Source organism: Oncorhynchus gorbuscha, linkage group LG07 (genome assembly GCF_021184085.1).
Source record: "Oncorhynchus gorbuscha isolate QuinsamMale2020 ecotype Even-year linkage group LG07, OgorEven_v1.0, whole genome shotgun sequence".
NCBI classification, from domain to species: domain Eukaryota; kingdom Metazoa; phylum Chordata; class Actinopteri; order Salmoniformes; family Salmonidae; genus Oncorhynchus; species Oncorhynchus gorbuscha.
The window spans coordinates 21,826,881-21,844,787 of record NC_060179.1 but is presented as its reverse complement, the minus strand read 5'-3'; the positions used below and the strand labels follow the sequence as shown (position 1 = coordinate 21,844,787).

The 17,907-nt window shown below is 44.7% G+C and overlaps 1 protein-coding gene across 1 annotated transcript in view; it reads left to right on the top strand.

The window, feature by feature from the left end:
- The window catches only part of LOC124039626 (piezo-type mechanosensitive ion channel component 2-like), a 167,699-nt gene that overhangs the window by 112,405 nt on the left and 37,387 nt on the right, over nt 1–17,907 (top strand). The window contains exons 10-18 of the mRNA XM_046355800.1: nt 2,997–3,165; nt 5,132–5,167; nt 5,392–5,509; nt 5,936–6,126; nt 7,023–7,368; nt 7,861–8,060; nt 8,286–8,434; nt 9,899–10,072; nt 14,332–14,579. Of these exons, the coding sequence (XP_046211756.1) occupies nt 2,997–3,165; nt 5,132–5,167; nt 5,392–5,509; nt 5,936–6,126; nt 7,023–7,368; nt 7,861–8,060; nt 8,286–8,434; nt 9,899–10,072; nt 14,332–14,579 (1,631 nt within the window). The remainder of the gene's footprint in view (nt 1–2,996; nt 3,166–5,131; nt 5,168–5,391; nt 5,510–5,935; nt 6,127–7,022; nt 7,369–7,860; nt 8,061–8,285; nt 8,435–9,898; nt 10,073–14,331; nt 14,580–17,907) is intronic.

Genomic DNA, 17,907 nt, shown 5'->3' with positions numbered 1-17,907 from the left:
AAATCTAAGCTGTCTGGTTCAAAGAGAGAGAGACAGAGAGACAGAGAGAGAGAGAAGTGAGCCCCTAAGTAAAATAGATGCAATTTATCTAAATTAGGGCATGATCAGACTCTTTTTAGATGGAGAACACTGTAACAATGCTTGAACTACACCAACAGGCAGCCCTGGGGAGGGATGGTCAATATAGTGTTTATTTTGCTTGGTGCCGGTAACATTGTTTCAGAAAGGCCTTAGTGAAGGATACAGGACTAATTGCTGAAAGCGCTCGTTCACCCTGAAATGTGCCCCCCCCCCAACTAGTTGGCCAAATTCATAACTGACGACAGAACACCTTACAAACCAGTTGTCAGAGAACTGCTTGTGTCTGTCTGTGTGCGTTCATGTGGTGGAGAGTGGTCCAAAGGCTGTTCTGTATTTGGAGTTCGCTGTAACTCTGTATATTATTGTTCTTTATCCAACGGGTGGGTCTAATCCTGAATGCTGATTGGTTGAAACCGCATTCCAGCCGGTGTCTATTCCAGAAGTTACCACCGGCTAAATCTATGATGTTAAAATGCCTATTTACTGTGTTCCATCTGACAGCGCAATGGACTGTCTCATCAGCTCAGCCAGGCAATTTATAAACGTAATCTCTACTATACTGTACAAAGCATCTAGCATCGGAGAGACAAAGGCCCAGGAATAAGTCTGTGAGACAAAGACACAGGAGTAAGTCTGTGAGACAAAGGCCCAAAATATTCCCCAAATTGGGACGCTGCCCACCACTAATGGTTGCAGTACTGGGCTGATTCTGTGCAGCGTTGTCTTGCCAATGGGCTAAAACAAAGAACCCTCTGACAATCAAACAGTCACAATCACTACCAGCTTTGTAATTTAACATTTGCGGGTGAGGATACCGTTTTGGTTACTACCCGAGCTCTAACCGAAATATGTGTGCTTTTCAATTTAGACCAAAACTGCGGAATAAAAACGACTTGAAAGTAGCCCATAAAATGCCAAATGGGTTTTTTGCTATAAGTGTTTATCACAGCGTCAGCGCAAGAATGGGTGTATCAATGACTCAGGCATCTGTGTGTGTTCTTGTTGTGTATCCAATCGGTGTTGTTTGCATGTAGTAGTGCTTATGACTCACAAATTACATATTTGATCTCCTGCAATCCCTGTTGTAGATTAGTTCTTATTTCTGAACCACGTTCACTGTCTATCTTCCTTGGGAAACCATGACAATCCATGGCAGATTAGAATGACCCACCCAGTGCCCTGTGGCATTTGATTCCTCGTTTCCTATCTCCTCACCGCCTCTCCTCTGACCTCCTCCAATGTGTTTTGAGAAGGAGGCGAGGAGAGAGGACACGAGGAATCAAATAAATACTGTTGACATTCACCCGATGCCACTTGATTGAAGACACACCAGTAGTCAGTGGTTAGCATTCCCCAGCTGTGGCAGCAGTACTTGGGCATGAAAGCATCTGGTTCGTAGGCTGGCTATGCCAAGGAGGCAGAGGATATAACACCTGTATTCCTTTGGCCAGTTGAAAAGAGCCACGCACCCAAACCCATCGTGTTACTAAGTGAGTTCTAGGTTCTATTTCTTATTAATAAAAGCTGCAGTTTTAGAATATTTGTGCACCTCAAGTCGACATACTCCTAACAGGACATGACGGCCGTGATTCCAAAGAAAACTATTCTGGTTGATTATAGCGGCATGATGTAAATCCAAAATGAAAGACTGCTGGAGTGACTATTGTGCACTTTGGCATCTCTCCCTCTCTTTTCTCTCTGTCTGTCCTCCCTTTCTTTCCTTTCCTTTACTCGAGAGACATCTGTTGTTGTTTTGCTCGCCGACTGCCTTCTTTAGTCTTATTAAAATAGGGAGAGAGAGAGAGAGAGAGAGAGAGAGAGAGAGAGAGAGAGAGAGAGAGAGAGAGAGAGAGAGAGAGAGAGAGAGAGAGAGAGAGAGAGAGAGAGAGAGAGTGAGAGAGAGAGAGAGAGAGAGAGAGAGAGAGAGAGAGAGAGAGAGAGAGAGAGAGAGAGAGAGAGAGAGAGAGAGAGAGAGACCATAACATTGTTACTGCTTGTGTAAATTGAAAGTGTTTCTGAGAATACTAAGATGTTAGGCCAGGGAATTGTGGGTTTTGTGGTTCCGGAGACATGCTTGAAGCAGTTGTTTATACCAGGGACTTTGTCTTGGTGGGTCCCCAGCACTGGGCTGGGGTGCTCGGTCCTCTTTTTCCTGTCGTCCACAATCATCTCCTTTGTCTCGATCACGTTGAGGGAGAGGTTGTTCTCACACTGTCACACTGTCTTTCAAGTCTTGTCCATGTAAAATGTGTGTGTTTGATCATTTATGGTATGTGAGAATATGATTTGGGAGAACTAATCAAATGTACTGTCTGGTTATGCTACTGATCAGGGTTACCATTCCAGAGAGTGCTGTTCCAGTAGAAGTTCATTTTTTACATGGAGCCAACTGCCAAGATGCAGAGGGGGGTAATTAAAGAGGGAATACAAGTAATGGAGGCGTTTCATTCTGTAATATCCTCTGTGCTACTGCTGACTGCTGCTATTCTCTAATTCTCACAATCCCTTCCAAAAGTACTTGCTTGCCTATTCAGTAATATAATATGCCCCATTCTGGTTATTTCTCTCTCTCTGTGTGTCTCTCTCTCTCTCTCTGTGTCTCTCTGTGTCTCTCTCTCTGTCTCTCTCTCTCTCTCTCTCTCTCTCTCTCTCTCTCTCTCTCTCTCTCTCTCTCTCTCTCTCTCTCTCTCTCTCTCTCTCTCTCTCTCTCTCTCTCTCTCTCTCTCTCTCTCTCTCTCTCTCTCAGCTATACATGGGGAATGGCATGTCAATAGAATGTGGCTGGATTGTTCTCAGATTTTCAAGATCAACATCACCGCACAACTGTGCAAGTAATAATGCTCTCCCCACCCCGCCTTTCTCCCCCTCTCCATCCCCCCGTCCTTCCCTGCCCCTCACCTTCCTCCCTCCACCAGTCTGTTTGGCATCTCGTCGGTGGTACAGACTGACTGTTCCTGCACCTGGATGTTCCGGGTCAACCCGGCGCTGGCCTGGCACCACTATGTCAACCCCATCATGCTGCTGGTGCTCTACTACACCCTGGCCACGCTTATACGCCTTTGGCTCCAGGACCCCACAGACATGGTGAGTTAAAGTTACTGTAACACGGTGGCCATATTGGGGCAGGGCCCCGGAGGTACATGGTGAGTTAACTTTGCGGTAACACTGACGCCATTTCTGTTCAGGGCCCTGTGGTACACTGTGCCCTCCATTACAGAATCCACACTGTACCAACATGGTGGCTGTCTAACTGTATAGGGTCTACTGTAAAACCACCACCATTTTGGTGCAGTGTGGCTGTGTTGAACTGTATTTTTATAATTGAAAGGGGTATTTTCATTTGTGGTTCAAAACATGGGCGTATCCATATTTACTGAATGAGTCACTCATTCAGCATGCGTCAAACTAAATTGACACAGAGGAAACCTGCATATTCTTCCTCACATCCACAGTTCTTGGAAATGGTTGGATCTTACGAAGCTGTGGAGGATGACTCACTACACAGATGAGAGACATGTACACAGACTTCCTGACTATGTACAGTAGTTATATTACACACACCTGTACTGTACTGTAGTAATATTACACACACCTGTACTGTACAGTAGTTATATTACACACACCTGTACTGTACTGTAGTAATATTACACATACCTGTACTGTACTATAGTAATATTACACATACCTTTACTGTACTGTAGTAATATTACACACACCTGTACTGTACTATAGTAATATTACACACACCTTTACTGTACTGTAGTAATATTACACACACCTGTACTGTAGTTATATTACACACACCTGTACTGTACTGTAGTAATATTACACACACCTGTACTGTACTGTAGTAATATTACACTCACCTGTACTGTAATAATATTACTGTAGTAATATTACACACACCTGTACTGTACTGTAGTAATATTACACACACCTGTACTGTACTGTAGTAATATTACACACACCTGTACTGTAGTAATATTACACATACCTGTACTGTACTGTAGTAATATTACACACACCTGTACTGTACTGTAGTAATATTCCACATACCTGTACTGTACTGTAGTAATATTACACATACCTGTACTGTACTGTAGTAATATTACACATACCTGTACTGTACTGTAGTAATATTACACATACCTGTACTGTACTGTAGTAATATTACACACACCTGTACTGTAGTAATATTACACACACCTGTACTGTACTGTAGTAATATTACACACACCTGTACTGTACTAATATTACACACACCTGTACTGTACTGTAGTAATATTACACACACCTTTACTGTACTGTAGTAATATTACACACACCTGTACTGTAGTAATATTACACACACCTGTACTGTACTGTAGTAATATTACACACACCTGTACTGTACGGCAGTAATATTACACACACCTGTACTGTACTGTAGTAATATTACACACACCTGTACTGTACTATAGTAATATTATACACACCTGTACTGTAGTAATATTACACATACCTGTACTGTACTGTAGTAATATTATACACCCCTATACTGTACTGTAGTAATATTACACACCCCTGTACTGTAGTAATATTATACACCCCTATGCTGTACTGTAGTAATATTACACATACCTGTACTGTACTGTAGTAATATTACACACACCTGTACTGTAGTAATATTATACACCCCTATACTGTACTGTTGTGATATTACACACCCCTGTACTGTAGTAATATTATACACCCCTATACTGTAGTAATATTATACACCCCTATACTGTACTGCAGTTATATTATACACCCCTATACTGTACTGTAGTAATATTACACATACCTGTACTGTACTGTAGTAATATTACACATACATGTACTGTACTGTAGTAATATTACACATACATGTACTGTACTGTAGTGTACTATATTCTCTTTCATGGCCCTACATGTCCTGTAATGTCCATGTGTAAGGTGATGTGAGTGCCAATGCTGTCACTGGTCATGTGTTTGTAAGCAAACATTGAGTATCATATGAAGGCAGTCTTAATTAGATGATCTTTTTTTCTAGCTCATTTCCACCCAAGATGGATACGGCACGTCTGAGGTTAGTTGGCTATTCCTTTTTATATGTTGTAACTTGTAACATGATGCAACATATATTACCTCGTTTTGAGAGTTTTTGAGTTGCTTGGAAACAGACCCAATCCTAATTCATCCAACAAATATCAAATAAATAAAAGCTATTGGACAAGCAAAAACAATGATGATACATTAACTTACTCCCGCTATTCTGAATCTCCCCGCTAAGTGCGTATTTTTCTACCCCAGGTGTTGATAGTAACCTCCAACGAGTCTCGTCCGGACTATGTCCCCACCAGAGGGCCGCTGGGACTGGACCAGTACTCTACACCGCAGTACAAACCAGACCAACCAGGGCCAGACCTGGGTTAGTATCACCCACATACTGGAAATAACACAGGTTGGCATTTATTGCCATGAATTTAGCCCTGGAGGCAGCAATGCAGAGTGGTCACTAGCTGGCACAGCCACAAGTTATCAAACCTGGCCTTAACCCTCACCTTAACCACACTGGTAACCCTAATGTCCCTAAACCTTAAATGAAGACCAAAAAAAATAAAAGCTGGCTCATCTAACGGTAGTTGCTCAGTTCGGCCTACCACCGTCAACCTGCCACACACACACATCTCGTGCTGGAAAACAGCAGCACTGGAAAATGGGAAAATCACAAGGAGTGTGAAAAAGAGAAGGCTTTGCTTCTCAAGGCTGACAGCAACTATTAGAGGATGATTCACATCCAGTTGTTGAGATGCTGACAGCTCTCTCCCTCCTTCCTCCCTTTCCACCCCTCCAGCAGAGAGAAAGGACAGCAGTGTGTATGAGGTGGCCGGGGTGCGTGGCGAGGGTTCGGAAGAAGAGATGGCGGGAGGGGCGATGGCGACTGCGCCAGTGGAGGAGGGAGGATCGCCACGAGCAAACGCTGCGGTAACGACCTTCAGGTTCATCATGAAGCAAAGCTACATCTGTGCTCTCATCGCAATGATGGTGAGTCGTGTGTGTGTGTGTGTGTGTGTGTGTGTGTGTGTGTGTGTGTGTGTGTGTGTGTGTGTGTGTGTGTGTGTGTGTGTGTGTGTGTGTGTGTGTGTGTGTGTGTGTGTGTGTGTGTGTGTGTGTGTGTGTGTGTGTGTGTGTGTGTGTGTGTGTCCGTTATGTCTGTCAGATGAGCAAGGAACAGTCTGCCTTTTCAGTCCCAGACGACGGCGGGGGCTTCAGGATACACACATGCTCACACAGCTTCCCGGTGGCCAATCTAGTAATTTGTGGTGACAGCTTAAAGCCAACCCCTGTGGACCCTGGGTAATGTGTACCATGTAGTTCCCAAGCTGATATTGGACTTCAGAGAGCAGCAGGGTCGGGGTAGGGCTGTGGGGGTGCTCCTATTGTTTTACCTTATACACCGCAGAATAGATGTATGTTCTTTCTCCATTGGTAGTTAGTTAATGGAGCCCTGCTGAGGGCCCTGGAAGGTTGAAAGGTGGTGGTGGGGGTGGATGTGTAGAAGGCTTCCCTCTCTCTAGAAACAACTCTGCACTCTGTTTTTCATATGTCTCAGATCACTTCATTTGATCTGCTGTTTAAAGGATATTGAGTAACCAGTCTAGGCCACCGGCTGATCTCGCTAAAGGGATTCCTTTAGTAACACCAGTGACACCAATGATATGTGATGCTTAACTATTATTCAGTGTCAGTTCCTAATGTGAGTGGCTTGATGATCTAGCTTTCTCTCTCTCTCTCTCTCTCTCTCTCTCTCTCTCTCTCTCTCTCTCTCTCTCTCTCTCTCTCTCTCTCTCTCTCTCTCTCTCTCTCTCTCTCTCTCTCTCTCTCTCTCTCTCTCTCTCCTCCCTCCCCATCTCCCCTTCCCTCCCTCCCTCCCTCTCCAGGCGTGGAGTATCACCTATGTGAGTTGGCTGACCTTTGTGTTCCTCATCTGGTCGTGCACGCTGTGGATGGTGCGTGACCGACGCAAGTACGCCATGATCACGTCCCCCTTCATGGTGTTCTATGGGAACCTGTTGATCATCCTCCAGTACATCTGGAGCTTTGAGCTCCTCCACCCCGTGCCTGGGCTCTTCTTAAAGAAAGAGGTGCCCTTCCGGGAACTGGGCTCCAAGATGCTGTGTCTGCTGAGTTTCTGGCTGCTGCTGAGACAGGCATTGACAGAGAGGAAGGAGAGCCAGAGAGAAGAGGTGCTATTGGACATCAGGGTCATCCATGCCCACAAGAACGGTGAGTCAGTCTGACTCAGTCCGTCTGTTGGTCTGTCAGTCAGTCATTCTGTCTGTCTGTCTGTCTGGCCATCTGTTTGTCTGTCAGTCCGTCTGTTCGTTCGTCTGTCCGTCTGTCTGTCCATCTGTTTGTTAGTCAGTTTGTCCGTCAGTCCGTCTGTCTGTCCGTCTGTTCGTCTGTCTGTATGTCTGTCTGAGAGTTCCTGGTGAGAGTAGGTACAGTTCTAGATGAAGGCATGTAATGCAAACTTTCACATACATCTCCAGTTGACATCAATTCATGATAAAAAACAAATATAAGCATGTGTCTTGAATTAGGATTGTACTCTATGTGAATAACCTCACAGGTGTCAAGAAAGACAATCATTAAAAAAAAGCTTGACAAAATGGAGAAAAAAAGTATATTTAGACGTAGCTGTGTTAGCTTATCCCTCTGTTGTCATCGTGGCTGTTGTCGTTGATTCAGCTCTTCCCTCCCCTGTGTGTCCTACAGAGAAGGAGGAGGAGGTGGATGAGAGCGGTGGCCACAGGGAGATGATGCAGGTGCTAGGCAACACGCTCACGGCCATGCTGAACAAGTACTGGATCTACATCTGCGCCGGCATGTTCTTCTTCGTCAGCTTCCAGGGACGCATCGTCATGTACAAGATCATCTACATGATGCTGCTCCTCTTCTGCGTGGCCTGCTACCAGGTACTGTTACTGTGGGCTTACTGTACCTTCCCCTCTGGCTGGTTCTGTGCAGGTTTTTGATCTAACCCAGCGCTGATGAGTCTTATGGGACTTTTCCTTTGGTTCCGCACTACGGGGGGAAACTAAATCACTAGCACTCCACATTCACCATTTCTGTACTACACATACTACAAATAGTGAAAATGGTCCTATAGGTTTGTAAAAGCCTACCTCTCTGGTCATCAGGTGCACTATGAGTGGTGGAGGAGGATGCTGAAGTACTTCTGGATGTCTGTGGTGTTCTACACCATGCTGGTCCTCATCCTGGTCTACACCTTCCAGTTTGACTCCTCCATCCACGTCTGGTCCAACATGACAGGCATGAGCAAAGACAAGTGAGTAGAGAGAGAGAGAGAGAGAGAGAGAGAGAGAGAGAGAGAGAGAGAGAGAGAGAGAGAGAGAGAGAGAGAGAGAGAGAGAGAGAGAGAGAGAGAGAGAGAGAGAGAGAGAGAATGTGTGTGCATGTGTGTGTGTATGTGTGTGTGTGTGTGTATGTGTGTGTGTGTGTGCTTGCCTGTATGCACAAACACACCTGTTTGTGAATGTGTGGGTGTATGTGTCTTTACCACCATTCCGTGTTAACCACTCTCCTCCCCCTGTCTCTCTCTCCTCCCCTGTCTCTCTCTCCTCCCCCTGTCTCTCTCTCTCTCCCCTGTCTCTCTCTCCTCCCCCTGTCTCTCTCTCCCCCCTGTCTCTTCCTCCTCCCCTGTTTCTCTCTCCTCCCCCTGTCTCTCTCTCATCCCCTGTCTCTCCCTCCTCCCCGTCTCTCCCTTCTCCCCCTGTCTCTCCCTCCTCCCCCTGTCTCTTCCTCCTCCCCCTGTTTCTCCCTCCTCCCCGTGTCTCTCCCTCCTCTCCCTGTCTCTCCCTGTCTCTCCCTTCTCCCCCTGTCTCTCCCTCCTCCCCCTGTCTCTTCCTCCTCCCCCTGTCTCTCCCTCCTCCCCCTGTCTCTCCCTCCTCCCCCTGTCTCTCCCTCCTCCCCCTGTCTCTCCCTCCTCTCCCTGTCTCTCCCTCCTCTCCCTGTCTCTCCCTCCTCCCCGTCTCTCCCTTCTCCCCCTGTCTCTTCCTCCTCCCCCTGTCTCTCCCTCCTCCCCTGTCTCTCCCTCCTCCCCCTGTCTATTCCTCCTCCCCCTGTCTATTCCTCCTCTCCCTGTCTCTCCCTCCCCTCTGTCTCTCCCTCCTCTCCCTGTCTCTCCCTGTCTCTCCCTCCTCTCCCTGTCTCTCCCTGTCTCTCTCTCCTCCCCTGTCTCTCCCTCCTTCCCGTCTCTCCCTTCTCCCCCTGTCTCTCCCTCCTCCCCCTGTCGCTCCCTCCTCCCCCTGTCTCTCCCTGTCTCTCTCTCCTCCCCTGTCTCTCCCTCCTTCCCGTCTCTCCCTTCTCCCCCTGTCTCTCCCTGCTCTCCCTGTCTCTCCCTCCTCTCCCTGTCTCTCCCTCCTCCCGTCTCTCCCTTCTCCCGCTGTCTCTCCCTCCTCCCCCTGTCTCTTCCTCCTCCCCCTGTCTCTCCCTCCTCTCCCTGTCTCTCCCTCCTCCCTGTCTCTCCCTTCTCCCCCTGTCTCTCCCTCCTCCCCCGTCTCTCCCTCCTCCCCCTGTCTCTCCCTCCTGCCCCTGTCTCTTCCTCCTCCCCCTGTCTCTCCCTCCTCCCCCTGTCTATTCCTCCTCCCCCTGTCTCTCCCTCCTCTCCCTGTCTCTCCCTCCTCTCCCTTTCTCTCCCTGTCTCTCCCTCCTCTCCCTGTCTCTCCCTCCTCTCCCTGTCTCTCCCTCCTCCCCCTGTCTCTCCCTCCTCTCCCTGTCTCTCCCTGTGTAGACTGGAGGACCTGGGCCTGGAGAAGTTCTCTGTCCCGGCTCTGTTCATGCGGATCTTCATCCCCACCTCCTTCCTGTTGGTCTGCATCCTCCACCTGCACTACTTCCACCAGCACTTCCTCCTGCTCACTGACATCAAGACGGTGGCCGACAAACAGAAGAGCACAATCACTAGGTGGGTCTCACACATAGACTTAGATAGACATAGCATCATTGTATCTGTCCCATTATGTCAGTGAGAGCATGGGCAGTGCCACTGAGGCTATATCCATTTTGAAGTAGTCCATTTTCTTCTTCTACTACTTCTAGGAGTTGGTAAACAAACTGAAAGGGTGCGTATTGCCACCTAGAGTGTGTTGTTTGATCAGTTATAAAGCCACGGTTGGCAATTTACTGCCAGCTACAGTTATGGAATGTTTCCTCACTAGTGACCTGGATGGAATTATGTGACCCTTCCTTAACCCATAGGAAGTCCCACCCAGTTGACTATTTCAACATGAAAGTCCTCAATGGCGCTGCTCATGCTATGACAGGCTTTTGGGCACTAGAGTCTATCTCTATGATGTGGGTCCGGAAAGTAAGGTTTGACTCTCCAGCAGTGTCAATGGAATAGCTCGTTTTCCCACCTGATCCCACTGAGACCACTAAGTCTCGCAGAATTCAAAATGATTTGACCAAGGGTCACTCCACCCCATGATCAATCAACTCAACAGGTATTTCCAAGCTCTAATTCAATCCATATCCGTGCTATTTTTCTTCAACAAATGTGTCATATTTGAAGCAAACCTGGTACGAGTGAATTCTGACAATGGATGGTAGTTTTCCAAATCAGATACACTTGAAGTGATTGCCGCAGATGCCTTTTTACCTATACAACTTCTCATGATCCCAATTGACATACAAAAATAACTACAATACAATTTCACTGTATCAGCAATTTTGCCTGGATGGTATATTCTGTACGAGCCTCTAATTGAATTAAAACTGTCCACACTGTCCCGCAAGGGTTTCCTTTAATTGATGTGTGAAATCTACCATGGCTATCCATTCTCCATGCCCCTACTGGCTGGCAGTTGAACTGTAACCCCCCTTTCTCTTTGTCTGCTCGTGTTCAAACCTTTACTTGTTGTCTGTTGTACCCTTAGCTTTAGGGCATACACACACACACACACACACACACACACACACACACACACACACACACACACACACACACACACACACACACACACACACACACACACACACACACACACACACACACACACACACACACACACACACACACACACACACACACACACTGGCCTTAACCTTCAAAATATGTTATCATTCACCTTCTCTATCATCAAAACATCTCTAATTATTTCAATAGTGTTAGTTGTCCATAAGGGATTCTAAGTACATACCATGTTTTCCCTCATTGTGGAGGGAAAACAGCCCATAGTTCAGGATGACTAAGTGGTGCCTTGCTGCTTCAGACATTAGCTGCTTGCCTGGGCAAGCCCTCTGTTTTACTGTATAGCCTCCCTAGTCTTTCACTCTGATCCATTTCCATCTAACTCTAACATGGTGTCAATTTAAAACACTAACCACACACCTCTGAACGGTGTATCACTGCACAAGTGTATCACTGCACAAGGTGCAAGTATGGGTGGAATGCAATGCAATGTCATCGCATAATCTTTTATTGAAAGCATATTTTGATTTGGGAGATTGCGAGTGAATGGTAAATGAGCTTTCCATAAGTTGGAATCATTTTTAAGGTACAGAACAGTGCAGAACTTGTCAGATGTTAAGAGAAGGAAAAGGCCTATGGACTGAATACGTCTCTCTGTTGTTTACACCTGTCACTTTGAGATCAGTGGTCATGAAGGGAAGGAGACAGAACAAGTACTCTCTTTATAACTACAGGGATCCAGCCTGACGGTCTCTCCCATAGAACTAGAATTAGAGGCTTTGTCCATTCTAGTAATTCTGTTTCTATTCTGGTCCTGCGTGGCTCAGTTAATAGAGCATGGCCGATTGCAATGCCAATTATCCTGAGTTTGATTCCCGCTAGGGACACCTAAACAAAAAATGTATGCATGCTTTGAATAAACATTTCAGATAAATATATATATGTGTATATATACAGTACCAGTGAAAAGTTTGGACTATTTTTTTCTTTATTTTTCTTATTGTGTACATTGTAGAATAATAGTGAAGACATCATAACTATGAAACAACACATGGAATCATGTAGTAACCAAAAAAGTGTTAAACAAATCTAAATATATTTTAGATTCTTCAAAGTAGCCACCCTTTGCCTTGATGACAGCTTGCACACGCTTGGTCGTCTCTCAACCAGCTTCACCTGGAATGATTTTCCAACAGGCTTGAAGAAGTTCCCACATATGCTGAGCACTTGTTGGCTGCTTTTCCTTCAATCTGCAGTCAAACTCAATCCAAACCATCTCATTTGGGTTGAGGTTGGGTGATTGTGGGGGCCAGATCATCTGATGCAGCACTCCATCACTCTCCTTCTTGGAGAAGAATCTCAAATATAAATATATTTTGATTTGTTTAACACTTTTTGGTTTCTACATGATTCCATGTGATATTTCATAGTTTTGATGTCTTCACTATTATTCTACAATGTAGAACATAGTAAAAATATAGAAAACCCCTTTAATGAGTAGGTGTGTCCAAGCTTTTGACTGGTACTATATATATATATATATATATATATATATATATATATATATATATATATATATATATATATATATATATATATATGTGTATATATATATATGTGTATATACAGTGATGCAAAAAAGTATTTAGTCAAGTTCTCCCACTTAAAAAGATGAAAGAGGCCTGTAATTTTCATCATAGGTACACTTCAACTATGACAGACAAAATGGAGAAAAAAAATCCAGAAAATCAGGAATAAAAATAGGATTTTTAATGAATTTATTTGCAAACTATGGTGGAAATAAGTATTTTGTCAATAACAAAAGTTTATCTCAATACTTTGTTATATACCCTTTGTTGGCAATGACAGAGATCAAACATTTTCTGTAAGTCTTCACAAGGTTTTCACACACTGTTGCTGGTATTTTGGCCCATTCCTCCATGCAGATCTCCTCTAGAGCAGTGATGTTTTGCTGGGCAACACAGACTTTCAACTCCCTCCAATGATTTTCTATGGGGTTGAGATCTGGAGACTGGCTAGGCCACTCCAGGACCTTGAAATGCTTCTTACGAAGCCACTCCTTCGTTGCCCGGGTGGTGTGTTTGGGATCTGAAAGACCCAGCCACGTTTCATCTTCAATGCCCTTGCTGTTAGAAGGAGGTTTTCACTCAAAATCTCACGATACATGGCCCCATTCATTCTTTCCTTTACACGGATCAGTCGTCCTGGTCCCTTTGCAGAAAAACAGCCCCAAAGCATGATATTTCCACCCCCATGCATCACAGTAGGTATGGTGTTCATTGGATGCAACTCAGCATTCTTTGTCCTCCAAACACGACGAGTTGAGTTTTTACCAAAAAGTTATATTTTGGTTTCATCTGACCATATGACATTCTCCCAATCTTCTTCTGGATCATCCAAATGCTCTCTAGCAAACTTCAGACAGGCCTGGACATGCACTGGCTTAAGCAGGGGGACACGTCTGGCACTGCAGGATTTGAGTCCCTGGCGGCGTAGTGTGTTACTGATGGTAGGCTTTGTTACATTGGTCCCAGCTCTCTGCAGGTCATTCAATAGGTCCCCCCGTGTGGTTCTGGGATTTTTGCTCACCGTTCTTGTGATCATTTTGACACCACGGGGTGAGATCTTGCGTGGAGCCCCAGATCGAGGGAGATTATCAGTGGTCTTGTATGTCTTCCATTTCCTAATAATTGCTCCCACAGTTGTTTTCTTCAAACCAAGCTGCTTACCTATTGCAGATTCAGTCTTCCCAGCCTGGTGCAGGTCTACAATTTTGTTTCTGGTGTCCTTTGACAGCTCTTTGGTCTTGCCCATAGTGGAGTTTGGAGTGTGACTGTTTGAGGTTGTGGACAGGTGTCTTTTATACTGATAATAAGTTCAAACAGGTGCCATTAATACAGGTAACGAGTGGAGGACAGAGGAGCCTCTTAAAGAAGAAGTTACAGGTCTATGAGAGCCAGAAATCTTGCTTGTTTGTAGGTGACCAAATACTTATTTTCCACCACAATTTTCAAATAAATTCATTAAAAGTCCTTACAATGTGATTTTCTGGATTTTCTTTTCTCATTTTGTCTGTCATAGTTGAAGTGTACCTATGATGAAAATTACAGGCCTCTCTCATCTTTTGAAGTGGGAGAACTTGCACAATTGGTGGCTGACTAAATACTTTTTTGCCCCACTGTGTATATATATATATTAATATATTATTGTTATTTTCTATTCTCAATTCCCAGGCTGGTGCACCTAGATGGCAGTCTGGCAGACATCTCTCTGATCAAACCCACCCTCACTGTGACCACCAAAGAGGAGGAGGCTGGTGAGAAGGTGCAGCTGGAAGAGGAGGATAAGAAGGAGGTGAATAGAAGATATGAGGAGGAGGAGATGAGAAGGTGTGAAGAACCACTGGAGTGCTGCTGCAAGACGGAGAGCTGCCCCTGCCCCCCCAAGGCACGACCAGAGTCTCCGGTCGATGAGATGTCCGGTACAGACAGACTCACACAGACATGCACATGCCACACATGCACCGGGATAACAAATAAACCTTTTGTGAATATCACAAAATGTTGGATCCGTTTGCAAGCACCTTCAATCTTCCAATAAAAGTTGATGTATCTCATTCAGAAGCCTTCGTATAAAATCATTTATCACCTGGAATAATTTGATAAGTAAACATTGTACGTTGGCGGGGGTAACCTATTAAACAGTTGATATGTTTTGATTTTGACGTATCCCGCTAGGTAATCCGTATGAATAATTTGCCAAGTACATAGACTTTGTATTTTGTTGGAGTGTAATAAAATAGTTGATGAGATGTGATTGTGACATATCCCAATACGCTAGGGCTTTATTGGAGTGACGTGAATCAGGCACGGAGAGAGAGGAAGACAGTAAACAGATGGGAATGAAATTGTCTAGACTTGTTTGATGAACTAACAGGCTTGGAAGCCGTGTTTAGTCAGAGCCATGCACCTCTAGGATGTATCATTGTATTATGGTACCCTGAATACACCTTTTTCTCCGAGGTATTTTCTCATAGGTTCTCATTATTGTTACACTGTGCTTTATGCAATAGCCAAACGCTACGTTGCTAGCCATAGTAAGTATGGAGGATTTGGGTTGTGGATCTCCCATACAGTGGAGAGACTACATGCCATCTAATTCTCTAGTAGTCTTTTCCGAGTGAATGGTGTGTTAATTTGATGCTGTCTAACTTCATTTGGCTTTGATTGTCTAGTGAGTGAGAATAATTCTTCCTCTGTTTGACAGTGTGTTTAGTTTATTATAATTCCATTAGCCACTACACATGCAGCAGCTACTCATCCTGGGGTCAACATAAAACGTACAAATACATGACAAAGTACAGCGCAGTAATAGACAAAAGGTTTTTCTTTATTTGTACTATTTTCTATATTGTAGAATAATAGTGAAGACATCAAAACTATATGTGGCAACCACAAAAGTGTTAAACAAATGAAAATATATTTCAGATTCTTCAACGTAGCCACGCTTTTCCTTGATGGGAGCTTTGCACACTCTTGGCATTCTCTTAACCAGCTTCACCTGGAATGCTTTTCCAAAATGTCGTCAAGGAGTTCCCATATATGCTGAGCACTTGTTGGCTGCTTTTCCTTTACTCTGCAGTCCAACTCATCCCAAACCATCTCAATTGGGTAGAGTACAGGGGATTGTGGAGGCCAGGTGTCGCACAGCCAGGAGTGTTGGTTGCGGAGTCAAGCGCAGAGAGCAGAGGAAAATGGTGGAAACCGAACGTATCCACAACGCCAAAAACAACAGGCGAAGACAAAAGTGTCCAACCCAAAACTGGGTACAAACAGACAGGGAACACAACACGCAACCAACCTAGACTAACATAAAACAAGCCCACACAAAAGCAGGCGGGCCTAACAGGCTTAAATAGTCCTGAACCAAAACTCAAACAAGAAACAGGTGCAACCAATAAGACATAACAAACAGAAAAGGAAAAGGGGATCGGTGGCAGCTAGTAGACCAGCTAGTAGACCAGCTAGTAGACCAGCTAGTAGACCAGCTAGTAGACCAGCTAGTAGACCAGCTAGTAGACCGGCTAGTAGACTAGCTAGTAGACCAGCTAGTAGACCGGCTAGTAGACCAGCTAGTAGACCAGCTAGTAGACCAGCTAGTAGACCGGCTAGTAGACCGGCTAGTAGACCAGCTAGTAGACCAGCTAGTAGACTGGCGACGATGACCGCTGAGCGCCGCCCAAACAGGCAGGGGAGCCACCTTCGGTGGAAGTCGTGACACCAGGTCACTCCATCACTGTCCTTCTCGGTTTAATAGTCCTTACACAGCCTGGAGGTGTGTTGGGTCATTGTCATTTTGAAAAACAAATGATAGTATGCTTCATGGTGGGATATGCGGAGATCATCCGTTCACCTACTTTGCGTCTCAGAAACACAACCAAAAATCTCAAATTTGGACTCATCAGACCAAAGGACAGATTTCCACCGGTCTTATGTCCATTGCTCGTGTTTCTTGGCCCAAGCAAGTCCTGTTCTTATTGGTGTCCTTGAGTAGTGGTTTCTTTGCAGCAATTCGACCATGAAGGCCTGATTCACGCGGTCTCCTCTGAACAGCTGATGGTGAGATGTGTCGGTTACTTGAACTCCGTGAAGCATTTATTTGGGCTGCAATCTGAGGTTGGTAACTCTAATGAACTTATCCTCTGCAGCAGAGGTAACTCTGGGTCTTCCTTTCCTGCGGCGATCCTCATGAGAGCCAGTTTCATCATAGCGCTTTATGGTTTTTGCGACTGCACTTGAAGAAACTTTCAATGTTCTTGACATTTTCTGGATTGACTGACCTTCATGTCTTAAAGTAATGATGGACTGTCACTTCTCTTTGCTTATTTGAGCTTTTCTTGCCATAATATGGACTTGATCTTTTACCAAATAGGGCTATCTTCTATATACCACCCCTACCTTGTCACAACACAACTGATTGGCTCAAACACATTAAGAAGGAAACAAATTCCACAAATTAACTTTTAACGAGGCACACCTGTTAATTGAAAAGTATTCATCAAGCTACTTTGAAGAATCTCAAATATTTGAGATTTGTTTAACACTTTTTTGGTTACTACATGATTCCATATGTGTTATTTCATAGTGTTGATGTCTTCCCTATTATTCTACTATGTAGAAAATTGTAAAAAATAAAGAAAAACCCTTGAATGAGTAGGTGTGTCCAAACTTTTGACTGGTACTATATATATAGTTTGAACACACCTACTCATTCAAGGGTTTTTCTTTATATATATATTTTTATATACAGTTAAATTCTAATTTTTCAGTGAAATGCTTTCGATAAATGATTGTTACGGTCAGTGTCGATCATTTTCAGTTAATTGACCCAGCTCTAGTGTGTGTGTGTGTGTGTGTGTGTGTGTGTGTGTGTGTGTGTGTGTGTGTGTGTGTGTGTGTGTGTGTGTGTGTGTGTGTGTGTGTGTGTGTGTGTGTGTGTGTGTGTGTGTGTGTGTGTGTGTGTGTGTGTGTGTGTGTGTGTGTGTGTGTGTCTGAACCCTGACGCTGTCTCAGAGTCTTTACAGAACACTGCTTGGGCTGTTCAACATCTGCTTCCTGCTGATGTAAGAATGAATTTGAATATGTTAAAGGTGTTTGCGTGTGTGGGTGTGTGTTTGTGATGACACACACTGCCACAGTTCCCAGAATGTGCCGAAGTCTACTCAGCCCAGTCTCACATAGCCGAGGGAAGTAAATCACACGTACAAGTGACACAAGTGTGTCTGTCAGAGGTGTCTGTGTGATTTACCT